This window comes from Botrytis deweyae (genome assembly GCF_014898535.1).
Source record: "Botrytis deweyae strain B1 chromosome Unknown BDEW_008, whole genome shotgun sequence".
NCBI lineage: Eukaryota > Fungi > Ascomycota > Leotiomycetes > Helotiales > Sclerotiniaceae > Botrytis > Botrytis deweyae.
The window spans coordinates 1,512,252-1,538,504 of NW_024066215.1; the positions used below are offsets into that span (position 1 = coordinate 1,512,252).

At 40.3% G+C, this 26,253-nt stretch overlaps 5 protein-coding genes across 5 annotated transcripts; 2 read left to right on the forward strand and 3 right to left on the reverse strand.

Annotated features, from left to right (window-relative positions):
* Window positions 1-375: 375 nt before the first annotated feature.
* On the reverse strand, window positions 376-3,181 carry EAE98_004635 (uncharacterized protein; the record flags this gene model as incomplete). Its single annotated transcript, XM_038952255.1, has 3 exons — window positions 376-2,234; window positions 2,290-2,919; window positions 2,989-3,181. The coding sequence occupies 3 exons, from the start codon at window positions 3,179-3,181 to the stop codon at window positions 376-378; spliced, it is 2,682 nt and encodes an 893-aa protein (XP_038811791.1).
* Window positions 3,182-12,057: 8,876 nt separating this feature from the next.
* EAE98_004636 (uncharacterized protein) lies at window positions 12,058-13,910 on the reverse strand (the record flags this gene model as incomplete). Its single annotated transcript, XM_038952256.1, has 2 exons — window positions 13,651-13,910; window positions 12,058-13,599 (listed from the first exon to the last, which is right to left on the reverse strand). The coding sequence occupies exons 1-2, from the start codon at window positions 13,804-13,806 to the stop codon at window positions 12,058-12,060; spliced, it is 1,698 nt and encodes a 565-aa protein (XP_038811792.1). The 5' UTR covers window positions 13,807-13,910.
* A 2,469-nt stretch (window positions 13,911-16,379) lies between these two features.
* Window positions 16,380-19,059, forward strand: EAE98_004637 (uncharacterized protein). Its single transcript, XM_038952257.1, has 4 exons — window positions 16,380-17,192; window positions 17,243-17,276; window positions 17,332-18,473; window positions 18,525-19,059. The coding sequence occupies exons 1-4, from the start codon at window positions 17,028-17,030 to the stop codon at window positions 18,783-18,785; spliced, it is 1,602 nt and encodes a 533-aa protein (XP_038811793.1). The 5' UTR covers window positions 16,380-17,027; the 3' UTR covers window positions 18,786-19,059.
* A 1,223-nt stretch (window positions 19,060-20,282) lies between these two features.
* EAE98_004638 (uncharacterized protein) lies at window positions 20,283-22,281 on the forward strand (the record flags this gene model as incomplete). The annotated part of the gene is made up of 2 exons (XM_038952258.1): window positions 20,283-21,327; window positions 21,389-22,281. 2 exons carry the CDS (start codon window positions 20,283-20,285, stop codon window positions 22,279-22,281), a joined length of 1,938 nt encoding a protein of 645 aa, XP_038811794.1.
* Window positions 22,282-23,802: 1,521 nt separating this feature from the next.
* EAE98_004639 (uncharacterized protein) lies at window positions 23,803-25,518 on the reverse strand (the record flags this gene model as incomplete). The annotated part of the gene is made up of 4 exons (XM_038952259.1): window positions 23,803-24,276; window positions 24,328-24,703; window positions 24,755-25,316; window positions 25,371-25,518. 4 exons carry the CDS (start codon window positions 25,516-25,518, stop codon window positions 23,803-23,805), a joined length of 1,560 nt encoding a protein of 519 aa, XP_038811795.1.
* Window positions 25,519-26,253: the final 735 nt, after the last annotated feature.

Consider the following 26,253-nt stretch of genomic DNA (forward strand, 5'->3'; position numbering starts at 1 on the left):
TTAGAATTAATATATAAGTTATTATTACATTAGTTTTTTAGTAATGAAAATCGTAAATATTCGAACTTTCTCTAAAATATAATAGAAAAAAGAGAGTATAGAATTCTATATTTCTAATGTGTAATTATTTTCAAAATCTATAAATAAATTACTAAAATATAACCATTAAAAAAAGGTAAGATTACATTTTGAAGTGATTTTGAAATGACTTCATATGATAATATAGTTTACATATATATATAAACCGTATTAATATTATCGAGAAACCAAAGAATTTTAGAAAAAGTTTATATAATCGTAATTACAAGTCATAATCAAACTTCTAGAGATAGCAAGTGTATATATTATCTATTCTAGCTATCATTTAGAACTAATCTAAGGTCTAAAAGGTTTGTTTGATCCCGATATGAACATCTTATTATTCCTCATACCTTCTAAAAACTTGGCAAAATCATTCATTCCATCTTCTCCTTTCAGCAAACTCATTTCGCAAGGCACGGGATTGAGACCATAAAGCAGCAATGGTGATCTACTAGTCTCGCAAGGCACCGGATTTGGCCCTGCAAGCAAGGACACTGTTCCGTCTGCCTCCTTCACCACCTTTGATACGCTCAAACTCTCCTCAAATTCATCATCTTTTCGAAATTCATCATATTTTCGCTTCCTATAATGATTCTTTCCGGTTTCCGCACCTGTGGAGAAGTCATCCTCAAGCCAATGATCAGCTCTGATTGACATTTGGTGCTGAGACCTGCCCAGAGCCCTTGCATCTCTTATGATATGCAGTTTCAAATCTTGAAGAGTTCGATATGTCGTGTGCTCCCCCTTCGGACATGATGGATATGGACACTTAAAATCGGTTTCGCGAGGATTAAGCATCTTCATCCGTCTCGAAAATCGTTTATTCCCATTATGGAATCCGGAAACCTGATGTCTCTCCAGCCTTGACAAAGATTCCCATAGCTTCTCCTTCTCTTCAACACTCGTTGTTTTATCCTGCTCACATAAACCACAGGTATAGCCTTTCGAATCAGGAATTTTTCGCGCAGCCGTTCCAAGTGTTGGCCTCAATGTTACCGGATCCTCTTCCATCAGCTTCTCCAAGAACGCCCTAACAAAAAACTCATACGTTACATTGTCCGACACATTGCTCTCAGAGCTCTTTTTGCCATCCACAAAAATCTCAGAAATCATCACATCATCCTGCTCCCCATCCTCAGCGTTTCCCAATGATAGAGACTCATCACCAGCCTCATCACCGAAATCTATACCCAGATCATCACTTAAATCAACATTGTCTTCATCATCCTCAGGTGCATCCTCATCTTCATCCCCAGCAGCCAGCAGCTTTGCCCTCGCCAACACTTCTTCGAACAGTTTCCCACTATTAGTCAATGCTTTGACCCTGGCCGCATATTCATCCATCGAGTGAAGTTTTTCGTATTCGGCTCTCATGTGTGCCCTGAGAGCGTGTCTAGCTCGTAGTCTTGCGCATCTAGATGCATTTTTTCTCTCAGCTGACGTAGTTGCTTGTATATATCTTTCGTCATACTGAATGAAAGTGTTAACGAATTTCTCTTCGTCCTCCCGAGAGAGATTATAGCAGATTCGATGTAGGCAAGCCTGCGTCGTCGATTCTACAGCCTCCTCCTCTTCATTTAGAGCGATCGCCGTTATATCTAGATCAACCAATGCGTCGTCATAATACGTCTCAAATGTAAAGTCGCCGGGACTATGTCCTAAGAACGCCCTAGCTCTACTTCGACCTTTAATTCTATCAACTCGTACACCCGCCCCTTTCCTCCAAGCGTAAAAAGTTGTTGTCTCAGTATAGCCTGCAGCCAGTGCCCTAGTCTTAAAGTACCCAGAAAGCCCGTTAGTCGACAAAGGGCGACCATCCTCATTGTAACCTCTACCACCAGGCTTGCCTGCTAGGAAGATAGGCTTGTCGAGATATTCCGTCTTGATGCTGATCTTTCTAGGCGCAGATGTAGATGACGTCAACAATTCATCAATCGTCTCGATTCCATCGAGTATGCCCCGTTGGAGCATGATTGCAAGAAACCTAAGCGCAGGCGAGAACATGATATTTTGTACCAACTTTGGATGTCTACTATATTGCTTCAACTTCCGTCGATTCACTTCGGTTCCCTTATCAACATTGATACTTCGGTCTGTCTTTAGGTATACATATCCGATAGCACAATCAAAACGGCCGATATGATTACCTCCATCTAAATAAAATGAGTTAATGAGAGTGAGGTAATGAGAAGATAGATATGTGTATACCTTGTCCTTCAAAAACCCGAGTAATTTCAATATCCCTCCATCTCAAATATTCCCCGGGCCTATCCGAGAGTTGCGCCAAAGAGCATGGTCTAACTCCATTAAGACAGCTTAAAACCCATGCGAGTGCATGTTGTTGAGAGAACCGAGGAGACGACGCATATTCCAACTCCCAATCGAGGAGTTGACGTAATTCAAACTTTCCGAAATATGAATTTCCATTTTCCTGACCTGGAATAGGGATTCCACCCCAAATAGTGTTCGCTGCTAAGTTAAGCCCTTTAGAGATCTCAATTTTCATTTTGGGATAAGAGTAATAGTTTTGGGGCTGGCGCTTCATAGTAATGAATTTCAATAACGTTGTGCGTCGAGCCGTCGCAGATCCGATAGATGGTCGTGCGTCGGTTAATCGTCTTGGCCTCGATTTTTCCATCCATCTACCAATCATGAATATACAATCTTTGATCAACATGTCCTGGGGCTGATTGAATAGGTCCGAATCGTAAGCACCTTTCATGTATTCATTAAAATCATTCCCCGGAAATTGTCGATTCGTTCGTGGATATCGAACCGCCATTGCAATTCGGAACTCTTTGAGATGTCCATCTTCTTTACGTATTGTACGTGGAGCACCTAAGAGTGACACACAATTAGTTTCATTCTTCGAATCCAGTAACCTTTCAACTAAAAGAAACTATTTACCAATACGATGAGATTCTGCGTTCTCAACAATAGCATCAAGTCTATCATACAATGCTTGCTCTTCATCTGTAATGCTTGTCAATTCATATATACCATCACTATTGAGCCAAATAGCATCAATTTGTTGAGCTATTGATCTTCGAACAGGAGCCCGAGATTGAGGAGGAGGGATTCCGGGTAATGTGAACTGCATATTGACATTGAATCAAGATATCGAATTCCAAATAGAATATAAAAAGACTGTGAAGAAAAGTAATGTTACAAAGGTGTCGAGGTATAGAGGTATAGAGGTGTAGAGGTATAGAAAGAGGGAGAGGAAGAGATAGAAGAGAAGGTTACCCCTCTTTAATGCTCCACAGATTTGGAGCCCCACAGAATCCTAACTGCCATCATTACACAAATTGGTATTGAGCACACTCTTTGCAGAAATAATAATTTCATTGTATTAAGAAAGGATACTTTGCAAAGAAAAAATCCAAAGATTGAAGCATTTGAAAATAAACTCTATAATCCCAAGATCCTCCCGCATGTAATCCTGACCTCTTCGAAGCAAAAACTTTATGCACTGAAAATTTACAGCGAAGCTGATAGGACCTCCTCTCTTTTTTTTTATGATTTCGAAGATTGCTATAACCAACTGATGAAATTTAGAATTGATCGAACTACTTTTTCTTGATATGATTCATTTTCATTTTCGAATCTTGAAGCTCGGTAACCAAGCGCTGAAGCTTAGACTGAGCTTCGGTAGGTACCCCCCAAGAAATTATTCAACCAAATACATTTGTAGCTTTGATTCAATCATCTTAATCAAGACATATATCATATCTATATAAATAGGTATTGATTAACATATAAAGATACAAACTTTATATAGTTTATCTACTCAAAAGAATATATATATAGGAGAGCTTTTTATTTACTTTCCTTTCACTCCTTACTATTCAGTTTATGGTTGAAAGACACAGAATTAATCTCTTGCCTGCTTCCTTTTCAATCTTATTATATCTAAGATCTATAGATTTACTAGTACTCTTGTTGCAAATACTATTCCAACTACAGCTTTCGAAATCAAATACCAAATACCCCCCCGACTGTCATTCTCCAATATTAAAGAAAGTAGTCAGTGTTTACTACAAATGCTAGAGCAGATGATAGAGTAGATGATAGAGCAGATGATGGAGTAAATGATAGAGGAGATGATAGAGCAGATGATGGAGTAAATGATAGATTAGATGATGGAGCAGATGATGGAGCAGATGATGGAGTAGATGATAGAGTAAATAATGATAAGTTTTGTGTGTGGGATACTTTGACTTGAAGCTTCCAATCTACTACGGTAGGTATTCCGATCTGCGATACTAAAGCTTTCAAAAGGATAAACGGATTTTGATTTGTTTGAATAAAAAGAGAATAAGGATTCGAAGAGAAGAATTAAAGAAAGAATGAGGTTTCGAAAATGAGGATTGAAGGAAGAATGAAGTTTCGAAGAGAAGAATTGAAGAAAGAATGAGGTTTCGAAGAGAAGAATTGAAGAAAGAATGAAGTTTCGAAGAGAAGAATTGAAGAAAGAATGAGGTTTCGAAGAGTAGAATTGAAGAAAGAATGAGGTTTCGAAAAGAAGAATTGAAAAAAGAATGAGATTTCGAGAATGAGGATAGAGGGAAGAATGAGATTTCGAGATTGAGGATTGAAGAACGAGTAAAAAGGAATGAGATTACGAAGAGGAGAAGAATCAACAGCGGTTAGTACTCTTGAATATAAGAATGCAAAAAGATCAAATGATAAAGATATTTTAGAGAAGAATGAAAACAAAAGAGAAGAATCAATACTGATGCATAGACTCTGAGATCATCTGAAGTTGGAAAAGGTGGAGGAAAAGAAGGGGCAATGCAAAAGGTAAAAGATTAACAACGAGAGAATTCCTACGAATGAAAAATTGATTGGTAAGACACATGACGGGTAATATAATCAGTTGTGTGTTTATGTAAAGAAAAAGATAATTAATCTAGCATTGTATTTGGCATGTCCGGTCAGATGTCGCTGCGAGTGGTTTGCTGATTCGCTTATCAATGACGCTATCTTGATCCACCTACGCTATGACCACCAGAGCGATAAAATCTGTGAATGCCTTAGGCAAGTGCGGGGAAATGCTACCAAACTATCGACCTTGAGAGAAAAAGTAGGATTCCGTATTCCTTTGCTTCAATCCAGCTACCCATTAACCAATAGCTTATACACAGATTGCAACTCGATATCTGTCTCGAAATCCATAGATCTTTTTTTCTATTCAACAAGCTATTCATAATTTCCTCTCAAATGGGATCTTGGCAAGCTTACGAATTCTTATCGAAAGTGAAAAGGTGAAACAATTCTGACCAAAGCGGGAGCAACTTGATAGTCTGGATAGAATTATAATGAGAGAATGAGTGATAGGAATTGTATTTCCTGCAATGATTGCAGCGAGTATTGTGATTAAGCAAGTTAATAAACTAACAAACTTACTGGAATTACAACTACAAAACATGTTAGAGATATGAAATCTTTTGTAGGTGGTGCAGTTGGATACGTGGAACCAGCAGACTTTCTGCAGTTGACTAGATTGAACATGAATTATCAAAGGTTATTGAGTGCAAAAAGTTTCCTAATACTAGATAGAAAACTTCATTTTCCATGTAAAGTGTTAACTGTATTGTGGTGAAAGCAGAAGCAGTGTATGGTTTTTCAGTATGTGATAATTGTAAACTAAAGGTTGAAACTCCGAATAGTAGAAGGTAATGCCAGGAGGAAAACCCGTGGTTTCATATGTGTATCCTCAGAATATTAAAAGATAAGCGTTTGTTCTGGGAGAAATAGCGAGAATAACTGGATGGGATACTTACCGAAGGATGAATCTCGAAGTATACACGAAAAATGTACTTATCATAAGAAGATGATATGATTGAGTAGAATGATATATGCTTGCTTTCTGGCTACACAAATATAACCATAGCATATATATATCAAACCGAGGATGACGCATGATTTTTCGGATTGGGGTACCTACCGAGGATGGAATCTGCTTGAAACATGAACTATGCTCAAGGTAGAAATACATATTTGTTTAACGATTTGGAATAGGTACATACAACTCTTTATGAGTGTTATGAGTATTATATGAGGTTTACTTGAGATTGGGGTACTTACTGTAGATCTCTTAGTTTCATTACTATACAGAAATGTATTTGAATATCCACGGCAATACCTAGGTGATTGATTCATTTGCTTGAATTACCTAGGTAGGTAGATACTTATACAATGAATATATTATCTCAAGTATCATACTGATTTAGGAATACAAAAGCAAATAGAACAACATATAATCAATTCGGAAATAAACCTATGGTAAGTACTCGGGGAAGGTATTCAGCTTGTCTTCAATTATATTATTAAATATATAAGTGGATTGATCAAAATGTATATATCTTCAAATCTTAATTTACACTCCAGGTATATAAGATGTATTTGAGACTATGGTAAGTACTCTATCTGATAAATAGATTTTATTAAAATACCTATTCTATTATATATGTTCAAAACTAGTAAATCACATTGACATGATAGGAGAAAAGATATCATCAGGTTTACGGTAAGTACCCCAGCTGTTATGAAAGTTGATTATCGTTTCATCTATCATGAAAGCTCATCATTAAATAATATCTACCCAACATTCAATCAATAGCCTAATCAATTCTTCATCTACATCGTTTGTATTCATATACATATTTGTATGATTTCGAATTTCTATGTTTGTCATATGAGCTGCGGTAAGTATTCCTTGAATTTCTAATTGAATGAAATGAAGTTTACCTCTCTCGATGTGAGGTCGATGTGAGGTTGTGAAAATCATAATACAACAATAAGAAAATGAATAAGAGTAAGGAAATGATACGAAGAGGGGCTTGATAAGAGCAAGGAGATAATGGAGGTACAAGTTTGATGAGGAAAAGAAATCATTGAGAGGGGAGGAAATTCTTGTTTCAGATTCAGATTCTAAGTTTATTTTTGTAAGAATAATAACATCGAAATACAAAGAGAGTACTTCGGTAAGTATACTGACACTTCCTTAGCAGTTAATTACCTTGTCATAATTCATCATTTAGATCAATATACTCAAGTACTAAAAATCAAATAATAAAATCTTTGATGACATAGTTTAATACCGAATGTTTAAGCATGACTCAGGGACAATGTAACAAAGAAAGTTCTATACTTTAGGAAAAAAAGTGCTGGTGATAAGAAAAGATCTAAATGTAGTATGAAGGGTTCCATGCTTTGCGAGAGGAATGAATTCTCGAGAGAAAAGATCTAAATGTAGTATGAAGGGTTCCATGCTTTGCGAGAGGAATGAATTCTCGAGAGAAAAGATAGAATGTAGTATGAAGGGTTCCATGCTTTGCGAAAGGAATGAATTCCCGAGAGGAAAAATAGAATGTAGTATGAAGGGTTCCATACCTCGCGAGAGGAATGAATTCCCGAGAGGAAAAATAGATTAATGGTCGCTATCGCTCCCATTAATCTCTTTCTCCCCTCGGGAATCCATGCCTCGCGAGAGGCATGGTTCGAGGTCTCCGGTTCGATCCCGGATTAGGCCCTGAAATAGAGTTTTATTTTTGCATGTGGACCACGTACTCCATGTCCCCACTTGGGCAAATACGTTTTGGCGCTAGAAAACTCGTCAAGATAAGAAATTAGTAGCATGTAGGAAAAGTTGAGAAAGAAGAAGACTTCTTCCACAAGACCAATAACATAGGTTTTCAAAGATCTCATTCGAATGCTTTTATTATTGGTCAACGAGTAGTTTATTCAGAAATTGACAAAAGTCTACCAAAAACATACTACTCACGATGGCAAAAGGAAATTCCGGTACGGGGAATTGAACCCCGGTCTCCCGCGACCTGATTGAAGCAATGAAGCTTCGATTGAGAGGCGGAAATGCTAGCCACTACACCATGCCGGATTGCTTGTTGTATGTGAATGGGGGGCTTTTGGGAGGATAAGTAGTACAGCCAAACGCTATGATCCCCTCATAGAATAATTTGGCTGTGGGCTCGTCTCAAGCTTATGAATGAGCCTTCAGTGTCCTAGCGTTGCAAGCAAAAACTCAGACAAAAAGTAAAATAAATCCAGGACATTCGGTCCCGGAAGTTGAAAGTGCACGTAGCACTATCATAAAAAACCAAAGCCCCCGCTGGGTATGCAAAGATATTGTGTCACTTATTAAAAACTTGCGCTCGAGGAAAAAAAATAAGGAAAATTCCACGAACAAAATGAAGCCAAAAAGAAATTTGAACATGAGATTCAAGGAATTCTACAATGAATGAACTCTCTGACGGGGAGTCGAACCCCGGTCTCCCGCGACTTGCAATGTTATTGACAAGCGGAAATCATGACCGTTAGACCATCAAAGATGTTTGCTTGTTGTTGAAGGCTGTGCTAATTACAAGGTATATATTTGAAACTTTGTGGGGTTTTTATCAGATAGTGGGGCAGAGTCGTCGCAGCTCGAGTGGATGGGCTCGAGGGGATGGAGAATAATCGTAACAAATACAATGTCGCAAGGCCAAAAAGGATAAACCTTCTCTTTCTTCCCACTCATCTTTAAACCCACCTTGGTCGATATCTGCTCCCCAAAGTAAATATTTATTTCATGATCGACCAAGCGGGGACGGAAAATGATCATATACCAAGTGCAAAAACTAGAAGCACACTCAAGTCCCAAGCATACCTAATCCTGACGGATAAGAAGGATATACAGACACTAAGTAAGCATTGCCCGATATGCACCCCCCAAAAGAGGAGGAAAGATCAAAATGGCAAAAAGTTATTGAAGGGAATTGAGCCCAACGGGGGGGTCGAACCCCCAACCTTGTGATTTCAGAAGAACTCATAGATATTGAATCGTAAGAGTCACACGCTCTACCGATTGAGCTAGCCGGGCGGGCTTTATTATTTTTGTTGAAGTTCACTCAGTTGATTTGGCTCATATTTGCTTCTACTTGAATACGGTGGGGAAAGTGAAGAAAATTTCTGACTAGCGTCGAAAAAACAATTTGTCTGCATGGGCCTTCTTTCACTTGACCACCACTACCCAACACTCATCGCGCACACGAATAAGTTACTGCTTGATTGAGTGGATCGTAAGATCCGCCATGATTCAATGCTTTTATCACACCTAATGCCTATTTCTAGATTGCAAAAATGATTATATTGTAGTTGACTGATAGGATACGACGGAGACCTTATCCTTATACTAGATGGAAAGCACCCGGCGACTTGGACAATGAATGTACATCCAACTTGAGAACAAACGGACATGTGGATTGGAGGTTCATTTTGCAGTCGCCAGTGTTTAACAGAATTGACTATGGCATGAAGAGCGGATCAATGTTGGCTGTAAAAAGCTGTTCCGGCCGCTCTTCCTCAGAAGCTACTTTGTATCCAAATAACTGAAGCCAAAACTGCGGAAGATTCAAGGCTTCTACAAAATGAGTTTAATGTTGAAGCTCTTAAGATGTTCAAATTTTAAGCAACGATCGAGTGTGAAACTTCGAAAGCTGTTCTTACTCTTTGGAGATAGCAGCTATTCCGAGTGTAGATTTTTGTGTTTTCCATATAGTTTCTTCGCCTATGGTAAAAAAATAAAAACGTAGTAAAAAACGCAAAAAAAAATAAAGATGTTCTCATCGGACTCAAACCAATGGTACTCAGGGTAACTCCCTACACAGGTCTCGAACCTGTAGCCTCAAGATAATCTTTAAGATACAGAAGTTACTTATAGAAGTCTTGCGCGCTACCATTGCGCCAGCAGGGAAATCTTATGACTTTGTGGTGATCCCGATGAAATGTCCATTTTTATTACAACTCAAAGCCGACATCATTTTGAACAAACGAAAGAGGCCTGCTTTTATTATTCCGAACTCGAAAATTCCATTCGCAAAACTACTAATTCTCATCATGGTGATGTAATTTCCTCTGTATATCTCTATCTGACTAGAACCCTCCGTAGTCAAAACTTATCAACGCATATTAATAAGAGAATGATGATATTTTCCAAGTGTTCGTCTGAAGCTCAGTCCGGATATTTCTTGGACGGCTCACGAATAACCCACTTTAAGTGAGTTCGATGGAAGTGACAAAAGGCTACTTACTACTCTTCGTTCTGGCTATCAATTATAATTAGGAAAAAGAGTAAGGGAAAAAATGCAAAAATTATGACCAGACTGGGGCACGATCCCAGGACCTTGTCCGTATTTTAACAACTGTTAATTGTTAAGGACACGTGATAACCAACTACACCATCCGGCCGGTTTTTGTTGTGAGAGTTTCTGCTATTCACAACCATAATCGAGCTTCCTAAAGCGTGGGGATGGAAGATGGAAAGTCCATGGGTGGATGTAGACCGTCCGAGCTCTCCAATATCACTTGAACGTGGGACCAGATAAGATTGCTGGTTGGAATCTTCAGAAACATCCACTATCATCCACTTGGTATCTAGACTAGTAACCATTTTGAAAATGGATTGCCATATTTTCAACATGAACCCAAAATGCTTCCAGTTCATTTCAGCGGCCTCTCTCTTGGTGGTCTCTTTTGACAATCTGATGTCGTGTGGGTATGATATGCCAGGGACCCACAGTGGTGCTTAAATGTGGGGATATCGCCATCATTCAGGAACAATTGAACAGATAGATCATGACGAAGAGGCAGCTTTCGAGAATTTGGTAGAACACTTGTATACCTTCCTCGTTGGTTGATTTCTTACTAGCTTGTATCGAGTCCGAATGTCAATAGCTCAAGGTACACGGGAAGAACCCGATTGTAGTCGTCATGTAGTCGTGTTGTCTCTTGGGTGACCGCTCCAGCGATATGACCGACGGCCTAATGGACAGAGAGAAGCATGATGGCAAAGTATTTGTTACCACAGCTTGATAGTATAGATGATATGGTCTCATCTCATTTTACCACACATAGATCCCATGTATTGGTTGTTGTCATCTCGAATGTCGATATCAACACCTAAGAGCTAAGTACGCCCAAGTGCATGACGCCACGTCTCGAGATTATCAATTATCGGCACATTGATGCAAGTATGCAAAGAATAATCGAAAGCAAATGATGAAAGAGAACTTGGATATCATAAATTGATGAAGTTGATGAAGTCAATTAGAGTCTGTTATTTCAATGTTTGGATGTCAATGATGAAATGAATGAGAGCATGTCTGTCAATTGGTGGTCTGTGCGTAAAGCTAGTGGCAAGGTCTATCGATCAACCCAACCTCAAGCCAACCAATTCATATGGTCGATCAGGTCTGAAGGAAGTAAAAAACTAGTGAATATAAGTATCAGATAGTGATACTTACAATTCGAGGGAAGTCAAATTCTCTAAATGTTGTCAATATGAGTATAAAATTAACAAGGATAGATTAGTCTTCAAAGTTCATGAGTTCCTGTTCTAATTATCCCCCAACATTGAGTCTAGTTCTCATCAGTTTCAAATAGCTAATATAACACTGATCTAGGTGGACTATCCCTTGCCTTCCATGAGTACGAAATGAAGTCGAGCTGAATTTGAGGAGCAGAAAATTGAGGTATTAATTGATAAGAATATTGTTTCTATTTCTATTTATTGATATTATAGCTTTATGATTTTTATATATATCAATACAAGTCTGTTGATTATTAGAATTGTATTTCTGGATAGCAAATCCTGTTTTATTTTGGAAAGTTGTATTATTTTAAAAGTATTTATTGAGAATATTATTATTAAAGTAATGATTTATTTCGATACAAACGAATAGACTCGGATTTCTCTATTTAATCACTAATTTTTATATTGCTAAGTTAAATGTAGATTGCATTATTAATTATGTATTGAGTGAAAATATGAGAATGTTTCCAACGAGACTGTTTTTGTTCTAATTATTCCTCAACATTGAGTGCAGTTCTCATCAGCCCTAACTCTTCCATCCTATCATTCCACATCAAAAGTAGAAGCCCTCATTGAAAACATAAACGATAATTCAAGCACAATTAATTCTCAGCGCCCCAAGCAGGATACTCAGGTGCTGAAGTACCATCACACGAGAATTGTACTACATAAGGACTAGCAACGGTGTTACCATCCAAGATAGTAGTTCCATCAGGGGCGGTAACCGAGAAAGCGAAGAGACCAGGTCCATCACCATTTGCCCACAAGAATCTCATCGGATAGTATTCTCCTTCAACCAAATCGATTGTGAATGTTTGTGATGGATAAGTCAATGTTGCAATCAAATCGGCATTGGCACGAGTCCAACCGGAATATGCATTAGCTCCAACCCAAAGGAAGAAAATATCATCGGCTGATGTCGTGGAGAAGGTATATGTACCAGTCATCTGAGCGAAGAGGTATCCACGATTATCAATGACGAGATAGAAGTCGTTGAGCTTTTGGGTGCTACCATAAACAGATACAGCAGTGTTTGTGTAGGTTGTGACGCTATAACTGACAGCAGTGGTGTTGCCAGTGATCTCTGCATTCTGGGTTTTATAAATGACGGGATTAAAATTCGCGTATGTTCCGGCAGAGTTGATGATTTGGGGAGTTTCAGCAAAAGCTGCGAATTGTACACCGATGTTGTTGCAGTTTACATCGGGTGTAGGTACCGTAATAATTATAGTACCTGGAATTGTGCCAGAGGGAGCTATAGTACTCGTGGCAGCCACGGATCCAGTGATAGTAGTAGTAACATCACTCTGGACATATCCAACAAGGACTGTTCCCGAAGTAGGTCCAGCTGCGAGGACTGTAGAGGTGAAAGCTATACCATCAGTAGGAAGAAATGTGGTGGTTGTAACAGTGCCCACAGGAACTCCGACATTGACATCTCCACCGATAGTTGAAGTGTAAGCAGATTCCCCATTGTCGAGGTACATAGTTGAAGTAACAAATGGTGCCGGAGTTGCCACAATTACAGTTCCAGGTGTTGAGTTTTCTGCGGAGATTGTGGAGGTATAAGCCGAGTCATAGGCTGATACAGTAGTGGTATAAGTGATGGTTGTAACTGATATGGCATCCAAAATGGTACCACCAATGGTTGAAGTATAAGCTTGCGATCCATCATCAAGGTAAGTCGTCGAAGTGACGTAAGGAACTGGAGATCCAACAATAATAGTTCCAGCTGCAAGCAATTTAGCTGGGATAGTTGATGTGTATCCCGTAGCATAAGCAGAAAGAGCCTTAGTGGTCGTTACTGTTGGCTCCAAATACCCAATACCAATAATGAAATTTGTTGAACTGGCACTCGAGGTGCTGGTGCTGGTAACACCCTTAGAAGGAGTTCGTAATTCGACACTGACTTCACAATAACCAAGATAGCACTTCTCGACAGTAATGAGGCGCGGACATGTAGCGCAGCTAAAAAGAGTAAATACGGAAAATGGACAATACTCGTAGATTACTTCCTGTGCCGTCCATGGAATGTTTGTGGGTTTCGAGACGACCGTTGTGCTCGTTCCAATACTGTAGGTTCCAGCTTTCGTGCAGGTCAAAGTACCACTAGTCGAAGTCGTGGTAGCGGCGTAAGTGACGACCTACAAGATGAATTAGCAATGAAAGGTGGCGATGAGGTATCATGAGTTTACTTGAGTGCTTGCGGTAATAGTTGTGGCTCCATTGTATGCTGAAACAACACTTAAGACACTAGAAGTCTGACCAGGTACAGGAGAGGCGTTGATAACCAAAAATGTGAGAGCAAACGCCGCTATACAAGAGCGCCAATTCTGAGATAGAGACAACATGATAGTTTGTAATAGTATAATGGCAGAGCTATTCGTGCGTTCAATCTCTGTGGAAGCAAAACAAAAGAAGAATGAGGCGCCTGCTGAGCTCTACATAACAGATAAAGCCGGCGCCCTATTTATACTCCTGGATTCCATGATCACACATGAGTGATTTCCAGTCGGCAATTCTTTGAACGCAAGCCACAGTACCACCGTATCATCATAGCAGCTAACGCAGCGGTCTAGGTCGCCAAAATGAGGAAAATTGAAGATATACTTTTGTTGTCCAAGTTCGGATTTGGATAAGCTTGTCTCTCTAGACTCGGCCCAAAGATACATATCAGGATATGAGACTTCGAAGAAGGATATTCAGAGAGCTGAAGTCTGATGCTGACGCTGTCAAAAAAGTGGAATTCTTCAATCGTAAGGATAGATACCCATGGTGCATTCGTGGTCACTGTCCCAAAAATTATACCTTCGGAGGAGCTAGTATGGAGCTAGTATTATTGAAGGTGGTCTATATACTCAGCCCATTAACTTTTCCAGAACAGTTTCCCCATACTCGAACATAAAAGGGAACATTTGCCTCGGTAACGGAGCATTTGCATGGGTAAAGAACCTCAAAATGGAATGTTCCTGGGTACCACACCCAGCTGAATTGGAATACACGTGTGGACCCACTGACCCTGAATGCATATTAAGTGGAAATCAGTTTCGATAGAGCAATTCAATCAAAAAACATTGCAAAGAAAAGAGGTATAAACACGCGAAAATATCAATAACTGGCAATAATTGGTTCCAGGCGCGAGTTTACCGTTGAGGTTGCATCGATTAAGCACCGGAGAGGCCGATGAGATTGAATCTAGTGATCTAGACTGTATGATAGAAGAGAGTGATAGGCACCATCTTCAAGTATGCATTGTCCAACTTGAACTTCATGGTTGACCTCTTGTACTGTAGCCGCCAACGCCCGCAATCTAGATTGATAAGATTGTTCGTGTGTTAACTGTCAACACTCTTTGAGAGGCAAGAAAATTATGAGCACTAGAAGCTCATTACTCCATCAAAGTACAAGGCTTATATCCAAATCCGTTCAGTCATTCCCACACAATAGTGCGAATACCAATGCTCTGAAAAGTATCAAAACGTCGCAGCCATTAAGAACATGAGAATATTTAAAATCAGATTTTCAAAGCGCAATAATGTTTGAGGAAGACATCTCAAAGCTCCCCGCCACTCTAGCGAAAATGGTGACCGGAGTCTTTTGTTGGTTTCAATGTGCGATTTGAATTGATTAAGAATCAACGGGAAATGAAGACAAATGCTCTAATAAACGAATAGGGACGTATCAAGAGTTTGTTTGATAATATTTTCGACTTTTGTCAACTTATTGAAAGATATTAAGCTGCGAAACTGTCTATTCGTAGGAGAAAAAACAGGCGGTATTTGACTATTTCTAAGATATCCTTTACAATTCAATTATTTCTCTTTAATATTATATAAAATAAAAACTTGAAATATTATTTGAATAATAAAAGTCTAATATTTCTTTTGATCTTTTTAGATTTATATAAATTATTTGTAAATTATTTTTTATTCAATTAAGTTAGAGGATTTCAATAAAAATTTGAATTGTCAAATTCCACCTGTTTTTTCTCCTATGAATAGACTATCAAGCATTGTAGAAAGACTCGCTTACAGAGAGCGAGTAATTCTATTGACGCACGAAAAGTTTTTTCTGTGTCAAGGTAATATAATGTCACACCCAAGGAAGGTTTCCAACAAATGGAGCAAACAGCCTGCCCGGCTAGCTCAATCGGTAGAGCGTGTGACTCTTATCCATTGAAAGATGTTCTAGATCAATCACAAGGTTGCGGGTTCGACCCCCGCGTTGGGCTCAATTCCCTACAAATCGCTTCTTTTTGCGTTTTTTTGCGCATGTCAGTCAATTAGTTAATTACATGTTTCAACCAACAATCACTCTACTAATAATTGATTGATCTTTTCTCCTTACTATTTCTTTGCTCGACCTCCGTCAGTAGAAAGAGAGAAAGTACATACGGTTTTCAGGATTTTTTAACTACATGTAGTCATATGCAAGGGGAATGACGATACTTCTAAGAGGTGACATCAAATTCGCCGTCCTTGATGTTCTATTGGATATGGTCAACATGCTGTGTTTCTATCCATATCCATTTTTGCTAAGGATTCATGGGTTATGAATGGATATCTGCTGGATGCACTGCTTGATGTGCCAATATTGCCCAATGCTGTCTGACCCCAATGTTTAAACACTTGGGTTACATAAAATTATTAGGTACTGATTCCACCAAGACTGTTTTATACTTCCTTTCTTCCTTCTTTCCTTCCTTCTTTCTCCCTTACCAGGCAGTCGGTCGACGAATCAATCAGCAGCCCTAAAGCCAAGGTTTCATTATTGGCCAATCTTCGCAAGCCAATACATGCAACGAGCAACGGTGACATTTCACTCTCTTCGTGAATCGTGCATATTACCAATCAATCAATCACTACCCTTCCTTCCTCCTTCCTCCTTCCTCCTTCCGAGCCTCCAATCTTTCTTTCCCTTATTTCATTCCAGTCATCAGTGATATGGATGCCACAATATGGAATTGACCCGCGTAGGCTAATCCAAAAAGGGAAAGGTCGTATCGCTTATCTACGGCTTCTATCGCGATAAGCGTCTTTTAAACCTTCCTCAAATACTACCCAGCGATACCGGCAATCTGAACATTTCCCTTCTGCCCCTCTGCTCGAGTAAAACTCTCTAACTCTCTACGATACCGGCAACTCTCTGACTCTTTTCAAGGTGGAACCATTACTTGATGACTTGATAATTACATGATAATTTCTATGATCTTCAGGTATACATGATACATATAATGCGAATGGTAGTCACATTGTTATCTTTCTCACTTCGTTTACGTCTCAACTTTCCCGTCTCCCGTCCTCCGTCTCCACATCCTTTTCTTGTAAGTTATTTTCCTCCATAAGATTACGAAGGAGAGTTACGCCCTTCGATTTGACACCCGTTGAACAACTGTCTCGACCCTTGCAAACTACATACTCAACAACGGGAAGTCGCATCAAGTATAAACTCACCGTATTTCTCTGTCATTCCTCAAAGATCCTTTCAGTCTTTACCTCTTCAGCATATCTTTCCTTTCCATTTACTTTCCTCCACATACTTTTACAACTCAGATCAAGTCAGATAAGAGAAGATGGCCCCTCCAACTGCAATTGATGTTGAGGGTGTAGTCGACACTGAAGCTATCGTCCTTCCTGATCCATTGACTGTCAATGGAGTTTCTGCAAGAAGGGCAAAGGCTGGGAAATTCGTTGCGGGTGTCGCAGCCTTTACTACCAGTGATCATTTCAAAAGTCCGGTTGGTACATTCTGCCCCAGAGATATTGGTCATTTCCTAATGAGTCACAGTCAACATGGAAACCAAAGGCCAAAAGATTTGATCGTATGTCACCCTTTCAATCTGTATACGTACATGCACTTTGACTAATTACTCGCAGATCGTATCTCCCTCGAGAGCAGATCGAGAAAACCATCGAACTTAAAAAGCGCCGCTAAATACTTCGGCCCTGGAATGATTTCTCTCGGAGGAGGTTTACCATGTCCCGACTATTTCCCAATCGAAGAGCTATCCATCAAGGTTCCTACTGTACCTCACTTCTCGGAGGCACAAACAAAAGAATCTGGAACCATCTTAACTGCTGGGAAATATGATGTGTCTGAGGGCAAGGGAGCATATGATCTATCTATCGCACTCAACTATGGACAAGGTTCAGGATCTGCCCAGATGCTTCGATGGGTAACAGAACATACCGAAATCGTTTGCAACCCACCTTATGCAGATTGGGGCTGTTCCCTCACTGTCGGAAGTACCTCAGCTTTGGAGCAGACATTCCGCATCTTCTGTGAAAGAGGCGACTTTGTGTTATCTGAAGAATATACTTTTGCTTCTGCTGTCGAGACTGCCGCTCCTCTTGGTGTAAAATTCTTGGGTGTCAAAATGGATGCAGAAGGTCTTTTACCAGAACCCTTGGATGAAATCTTGAGCAACTGGGATGAACAGGCAAGGGGGGCGAGAAAGCCATTCGTTCTTTACACTGTACCTTCCGGGCAAAACCCTACCGGTGCAACTCAAGGTACCGAGAGGCGGCATGCTATCTACAAGGTTGCTCAAAAGCACGATTTATACATCATAGAAGATGAACCCTACTACTTCCTCCAAATGCAACCATACACAGGACCAGATGCTCCCGACGTCCCACCACCCGCTAATAATGATGAATTTTTGAAAGCTCTCATTCCAACCTACCTAAGCATTGATACTGATGGAAGAGTAATGCGAATGGATTCTTTCTCCAAAGTAATTGCACCTGGTACTCGAGTAGGATGGATCACTGCTTCCGAGCAAATCGTCGAGAGATTTATTAGATCCAATGAGAACTCCAACCAAAACCCAAGTGGAATCTCCCAAATGGTTCTTTACAAAATTCTTGATGAAAGCTGGGGACATGGTGGTTACCTTCAATGGTTGATCAACCTCCGATTAGAATACACTAAGCGCCGAAATGTCATTCTTGCCGCATGTGAAAAATACTTGCCCAAGGATATCGTAAGCTGGAACCCACCATCTGCCGGCATGTTCGTAAGTATTTCATGAACCCAAATTTGATAGGAATTGACTAACGAATTTCAGCTCTGGCTCTCGGTAGATTGGCATAAACACCCAGCTGCCAAAACCAAGTCAATCGGAGATATTGAGCAAGAAATTTTCCTCTCCGGCATTGACCAAGGAGTTCTCATTTGTCCAGGTAGTTGGTTCACAGCTGAGAAAGATGGCTTTGTACCAGTAGATATGTTTTTCCGCGCCACATTCGCTGCTGCATCGGAGGAAAAGATGACAGAGGCTATTGAGAGATTCGGAGTGGCTGTTAGAAACAGTTTTGGCATTGAATAAGGGGGTGCATTTTGATTGCATAGTTGCGAGGCGTTGATATTAAATCGGGTTAGACAATCTGTTGCGAGATAACGGGATGATTTTGAACCCAAGTTTTAGAGGCATGAAAATTTACAGGAAGAACTAGCATGTTGTATAGTATCTTAAGGCTTTCTCGAATCAAGATGATCCTGGACATGAAGTTCAGCCTATATTTCAAAATTATGACCCTTTCGCAGAGTGAATCTGTAATTTATACCTCATTCTCTATTTTCCTCTATATTAATCTATCTCTTCAACAAAGAGCGAGGTGCAGTTGAGAGATAGAAGAGAATCGGGGAGTCCATGCGGAATTTTGAACCGAGGTCGAGGAGCGGAAAGCCGCGCACGCAAACTTGTTCTGTCTCAATATATCAACCTCCTGGAGTCTTGAAACTATACGCGAATAGCAATGTGTATTTAGTATGAATCAAGGTTCCATATTAGACACGACAACAAACACTGCCCAGTGGCGATTGAGAGAATTGATAATGATAAAATTTTAAATCTTGCTGTCAAGTATAGCGTTAACTTAGAGTGTTATTTCAACTTCTCAGTCTTTCCTGGGCCTTTTCTTGTACATGATTCTGCTTCTTGAATATTAGGAATGGGTTTGGCTTGGTGGGGATGCCATGAAGGCGTTGGGAACCTTGACTTGAGATTTTTGATTATGTAGAAGGGAGTGTGGATTGGGGAGCTCTTTATATTGTGTGATGTGGGAGGAATTAAGGTATTTGTATTGAATCTTACGGGTCTGTTCTCTCGCCTCGTATTTGTGATCAGAGTCAGAATCCCAAAATATGAAAATAAATTGAATGCTTTTATATGGGTTGACTTCACTTCCGCTTTAGCTCATGGACATGAAGTAAGTTCGAAGGGAAAATTCATTCCAAGATGGCTCACTTGACCAAGATTAGAATTTACAATATCGACAAGGTCGTAAATCAAGCAGTATTATGAAAAAAAAAAATTAGTAGTACCTACGTCTCTTTGATGGCAACGAAACTGCACAATGACGACAAGATTTCCATCCTCGGTGTCTACTCATCCGGTATGATTTTCGGTGCTCTGATTTAAGATTTTCGAGCAAAGCTTGGATGATTACAAGACTATATCACTGTGACGAAACACTTTAACAGAGTCTCAGGAGTGCTGTGTCCTTTGTATATAGTTAATATCTGTGCTTGAAAAGGTCCTTAAATACCTCTCGAGGGCGGAACGAAAATTGGCTGGAGAGTACAAGGCGGGTTTCTACGATATATTGTTATCGTTCATGAAGCGAAGAACGAAGATGTATTAGAGGAGCGAAAATGAAGTCAAATGCAAGAAAGTGGATATGTTGGACAAGCTGTTGTTAGACTGTTGGTTAAATGTCAGATTGCAACAGTTGCACATTACCGAGGAATATACACTCATTTATGTCGCACTTCACCCAAATATCTCTCTCGAAAGTGTTACTCTTTCTCCCTTCATATCATCATGAATCAATCATCGCAGTTTACTTGGCGCATCCCCGCGTCCCTGATCTTAGTCTTCCTTTCGATCGCCTCCGCGATAAAATCTTTATCCACCCCCGAAGTAATTTTCTCAGAATCTCAAGTAACCTTTCGGGGAATCATCTCAAACAATATCGAACACTTCCACAATGTTAAATATGCTGCGGATACATCCGGACCTAACCGTTTCGCGCCTCCAAAACCGTTTACACCCCCTCCTGGTACCATCATAGATGCTTCTTTACCCGGTCCAGCATGTCCTCAAATCAAAGATCCTATGCCGCCTTTCTTCTCTGCAGTTGAAGAAATCAGTGAAGATTGTTTACACCTCCACATTGCTCGACCAAGTGGATTAGATATAAGCTCAAAAAGCAATCTCCCAGTCGTTGTATACAACGCCGAGGGAGGAGCCATCAAAGGCTCTAACCATGATGACCACATCTCCCCTAACAAACTCATCTCACTATCCGTCGCCGACGGAAATCCTATAATCTTTGTAGCTCTGAATTCCCGTCTGAGTATCTTCGGATTCCCACGACTACCTATATTAAAAGACGAGAAGTCTCTCAATCTTGGTATGCGAGATCAACGTGCGGCGTTCGAATGGATTAGAGATCACATCCAAGAATTCGGCGGTGATCCAAATCGTATCACCGCCTATGGCTTGAGTGCCGGTGGTACGATGACCTCGCTTCAGATAATGGCATATGGTGGTCAGAAAGGTGTACCCTTTCAGCAAGCATGGGTTATGTCTGGACCGCCTGGCACTTCTCTAAATATGACCAGTGATGCAACTGAACATCATACTAGAGTTGTGGCAGATAGAGTCGGTTGTGGAGGACTTGTGGATTCGGAGATTCTTTCATGCTTGCGCAATATTCCTATGCAAGATCTCATTGATTCTGCAATGGAGTATTCCGTGTCAAATCATCCGCCTTCCGGTCTCTTTACCTTTATTCCTTCGGTTGATGATGATTTTCTACCTGATCGGTACTCAACTATGATGCGTGAGGGTAGATTTGTAAAAGGTAGGTTATCTATCATTTGTGTCAACAATCACAAGGCATCGCGTATTCTAACTCAGTCTAGGCATTAATATGATATTTGGGTGGACTCAAGATGATGGTGCCATGAGTGTTGGCCCTGGACATCTCATACAATCCGAGGAAGATATGATAACCTCCATTAAATCATTCGCGCATGCCATGACTACAGAACAATATGCAGAACTATTTGATCTATACCCGGCATCAGACTTTGAAGAAGAATTGACCAATTACGTATCACAAAAAGATTCTGAGGATCCTGATATTTCAGTTCATTATTTTCGAGTTTCCCGCATCTTGAGAGATCTACTTTTTACCTGTTCATCGATTGATTTTGGATATCACATGGTTAAATGGACACAACGAACGATGGACCCTACATTTAGGGGAGTAAGGCTCTATGACTTGAATCAGAGTGCTTTGACTCCGCTATGGAAAGGCGCTGGAATGCCTTATGTCAAAGTATCTCACGGATCTGACAACAACTACTTATTCAACGGCGTATTCCCCGAAGGTCAACTCACTGAAGAAGACAACGAGATGTCAGAGATGATGGCTAGAAGTCTTGTCAACTTTGCTTATAATGGGAATCCGATCAATACATCTCTATCACAAAAACAATTTGCCGAATGGCCTGGATCGTATGGCAAAGTTGACATGGAAGATACACAACTCGAGAGCTTGAGGATTCAAGTCATTGGAGGACCACATGGCACAGGACCTGTTATCTTGACCGACGAAGATAACTCTGACAGCTCGAAACAGAATCTGGAAAATGAGAATATCAGGACATGGCAACAAGTGTTGTCTGGCGCAGATGAGTATAGATCGATGGGCTCGGTGAAGGAAGCTGAAAGGAAGAGGTTGATTGAGCAAGAAAAATTGTTTCAACGATGTAAATATATCAATGCTTTGGCAGATACACTCGATGTATAAGTATCATACTATTAAGATGTCAATAGCTTGACTATCAGCGGCGCGAAAAAGTATGACGATTATTAATAAATGATGGCATTGATGGAAACTTTGAGATTATGTACAATACTCGATCGCTGTTGACAACATATTGCGGATAGACGACAGAAAGTACTCAATATGACGATGCTCTAGTAAACTTGATCGTGAAAATTCACCAGAAAACGTAGTAAATACACACACCTCCCAACTTCGATTTCTTCATAGCATCGCGAAAATAAAATAGGAAACTCGGAGAAGATAGAACGTCGAGTATTCCACCGGATCCAGCATAATCGTTGGGATATGCGAACTTGACACCTAGGAAGAAGTTGTCTAGATCGTATAAATCTCTCTTATGCATTTCCCTCGCCAGGTCTAGTACTACAGCCAGCCAGGAAAATCAATTAATCAATCAATCAGATATGACATCAGAATCAAAATAATCGGCATCATTCACAACTCCCATTAGCAGACCGCGTCTCACCCTCCAACCCCCACCCCCACGATCCTCACCTCCATCCACAGTATAAAAGCAAATCCACAAATTTTCTTTCATCCCAAGCACGTCTTAAGCTAACTTCTCGTTCTCCTTCAGGTTCAGGATCCATACTATAGACCAATCCACTCCAGCCCAACACATACCACCCATCTTATCTCGATCTTCCACGACGAAACAAAGTACACCGAAAAGAATTCTAGCCTATAAAACGTGCAAATAACAACAACAAAACTATTTGCCAATATTAAACAACCGACAACACAATAATCATCGGCCAATTCAAGAGCGTTGTCATCAAGACTCACATTTCAGTCCGTATACGATACCATCCCATCCCTCATTCTATCTCGCCATACATACAAGATATCATCCCAACAACTACATCACGCTAGTGTGTCTCAACAGCCTTTGCGCCTTGTTGCTGCGTTGCACTGTTGTATCGCGTAGTATACCAAAATTCAAAGACAGTCGTCCCAGCCGAATATTTATACTCTCACTTTACATCGCTTCAAGTGCAGTGATTTGACTTCTGCTTACCCTATCATCTTGTTCTCCAATACTCAGTCCGCATGACCTTCAATATTATAATCAAGCCTTGAGTTGTTGTGAATGGGAAAGAATAGGCTTATATTGCGTTGTAGATTCGCAGATTCGGGCATGTTAAACATGTCAGCACTACTGTTAAGACGACAAACAAATTGAGACTACAGGATGCTTATATGTAATGGAATAATTAAGCTCGAATATCGCATATGATAGAATGATTGTGACGAGACACTTGGCTCACTATTCATTTTGGTACTCGAGTACATCGAAATTCAGATTATTGTAAAAACAGATAAAAGAACCCAATTTCTTATTTTTACATTTACATAATGAGTTGAGCTGAAATAAGCACTTTCATCAATTGTTAATATTTATTCCCTTTAGCCATCTCCCAGAGCAGCCAAGTAAACAATCAACGCCGGATCATCATTCCCAGAGACATCATTTTCACCATCCTAGACCTTTTCTTTGACAGTTCCGCTTTGCCCTTCCAAAAATCCCACGTGTACACCCTGTCCAGGCTGTAAAACAATATCCGCTTTCAATTGTGGGTTTCCTCCATCAATTTCATGCATAAATCCCTCAAGGCCATCAAAGTTTTGCAAGAGTCTAACAATCGTATAACCCATTTCGGTGAGTGCAAATTGTTGACCAATACAAATTCGAGGACCGCCGTTGAAAGGAATATATTGCCAAGGTTTAGGCTGCCATGTGAACCAGCGGTCAGGATTGAAGGACATGACGTCTGGAGTAAGATCTTCGCGGCGTTGCATAATGAGAGTGGAGTAGCCGATTGGAGTGTCTTTGAGAATTCCCATAGGAGAGAGGCCATCTGGTCCGCCACCGACGGGCAGTGTGGTATCTTTGAGAGCGAGACGGACATTGAAAGGAACGACGGGGTAAAGACGAAGGGTTTCGTGCATAACATTCTGCAGCTGTAAGTAAGAGATTTGTGCTGTAATGAATAATGAAGGACGTACCTGTAGATATTTCATATCTTTCAAATGTTGATAAGTTGGGGGTGTCTCTAGACCAACTTTCGAGATGATTTCCTCGCGCAATTTCCTGAAAACTTCAGGGTGACGAGCTAATTCGTAAAATGTCCACGAGAGAGTGGAAGCTGTTGTATCGCGACCGGCAAGTAAGACTGCTACGAGTTGATCTCGAAGTACATTTCTATCACGGGTGTAGGAAGCTAATGCATGGAGAAATGTATACCCTTCCTCTGTTTTCGTTCTGGTTGCTAGTTCCTCGGGAGAAAGTCGAAGCGTATCTTCAATGAAGGGGGTAACAAATTCATTGATAACCTTGAGACCTTTGTAGAATGATTTTCTTGGAACTAATCCATTCAAAGGTCTGAGAACAATATTAGCGATCGTTTTAAAAAATGAAGACAGGAATGCATACCCAGCTCTCGCGATAATACTCTGTACCCGCTGAACCTCTGCGAAAGCATCTGCAAATTCTCCTGGTTTCTCTAAACTTTCCACACTGCGTCCTAGCAGAAAGTCTGTCGCAGCATCTAGAGTATATCTGAAGAACAAATCACTAATATCAATCTCCCGACCCTGAGTGCCATCCCATTTTCTGCCTTCTTCTTTGACCTTCCGGATTAAAATTTGAATATGTCTCTCGAAAGTATCCAAATCACTGACTCGATCCTTGATAAATTGTGGACGAATCAATTGACGAGAATCATGCCATTGGTCAAGATCTGTCGTGAAGATGCTGTCACCAAGGAAATCTTTCCAATCATTGTGAAATGGTTCCCCTTTGCCGTAGTCTGTGAATTGAGTCGCGAGTATAGCTTTAATATTTTCTGGTTCCGCAGTGAATAGCGTACGCTGTCCTCCTGGATTTGCCTCTACTGTATAACGTATGTCTTTGTAACCGGAGAAGAATGCCATCCAAGCTTCGAGATTCTTGTCATGCATGCCATAGTTGACCGAACGCGCAACGAGGTCGAGATCTGAAGATCATTAGCAAGCTTCTTTGCAAAAGCAATTGTAGTCTTGATTTGTACCGAATGGAATCCATGTTTTCGCTCTTCTGGCATGACCACCCAGTGATCGAATCTTAAGCTCTCTCTGAACAAATTGTGTGACTTTAAACAAGACAAAAATCACTACAAATGGTAAGATGAGAGACTTTATTGATATGCTTTCCAACATGATGCAGGATGTGTTTTGCTCTATATATCAATGTGCTCGCTCATATATATGGGAATGAGAAATGATGAATCTATGAAGAAATAAATGAATGAGTAACATCCAGAACTAAGAGATAGAAGACTTATATAACCAAGTCTGAAACCAGGCGTTGTTTTCAATTGTACTTGTCATATTTGCACAGATTGTCGTCTTTGTTATACCTTTGAGAATCGGATGAATTATTAGGCCTTGTCGCAATCTTCAAGTTCCGTTTGTACAGTAAGGTGGGGTTTTCTCGAGGAATGGCAAGAGGGAGCCCCTTGTGATCTTTACCTTTGCTCGAATTGGAAATGATGGCTTGAGGATTTCCTTGGATAATTTTACGAACATACGAACATACATGTGTGTTGTGCACATCGGGGGTGTTTCAGAGGAGAAGGAAGGGAAACATTGATGGTTTGCGAGGAGGACCGAGGCTCCACATGTAAAAGAAACAAGATCTGTGGACAAATCCGGGGTAAGGTTTGACTCCGGCTGCCGTTTCCACATTTATGATGATGAGGAATCCATCGCAGATGATTACGCATTATGGATAGAAATTCTGTCTAACACATACCTGGCTCGAGCCTGGTAAGTAGGTAGGTCAATAAGTCAGTTGGGGTCAGTAGGAGCTGGTGGGAGCATCAATTCTATAAAAAATGAAGAAATGCATGATGGACTTCGCGTACTGTAAACACTACTCGCTCACTACATACC

Excerpts from the sequence above, each read along its gene's own strand:
- EAE98_004637 (XM_038952257.1), top strand. The coding sequence starts at position 17,028 with ATGGCCCCTCCAACTGCAATTGATGTTGAGGGTGTAGTCGACACTGAA. Across the intron at positions 17,193-17,242 it reads GTGATCATTTCAAAAGTCCG|TCAACATGGAAACCAAAGGC; the intron begins GTTGGTACATTC and ends AATGAGTCACAG. Across the intron at positions 17,277-17,331 it reads AAAGGCCAAAAGATTTGATC|ATCGTATCTCCCTCGAGAGC; the intron begins GTATGTCACCCT and ends AATTACTCGCAG.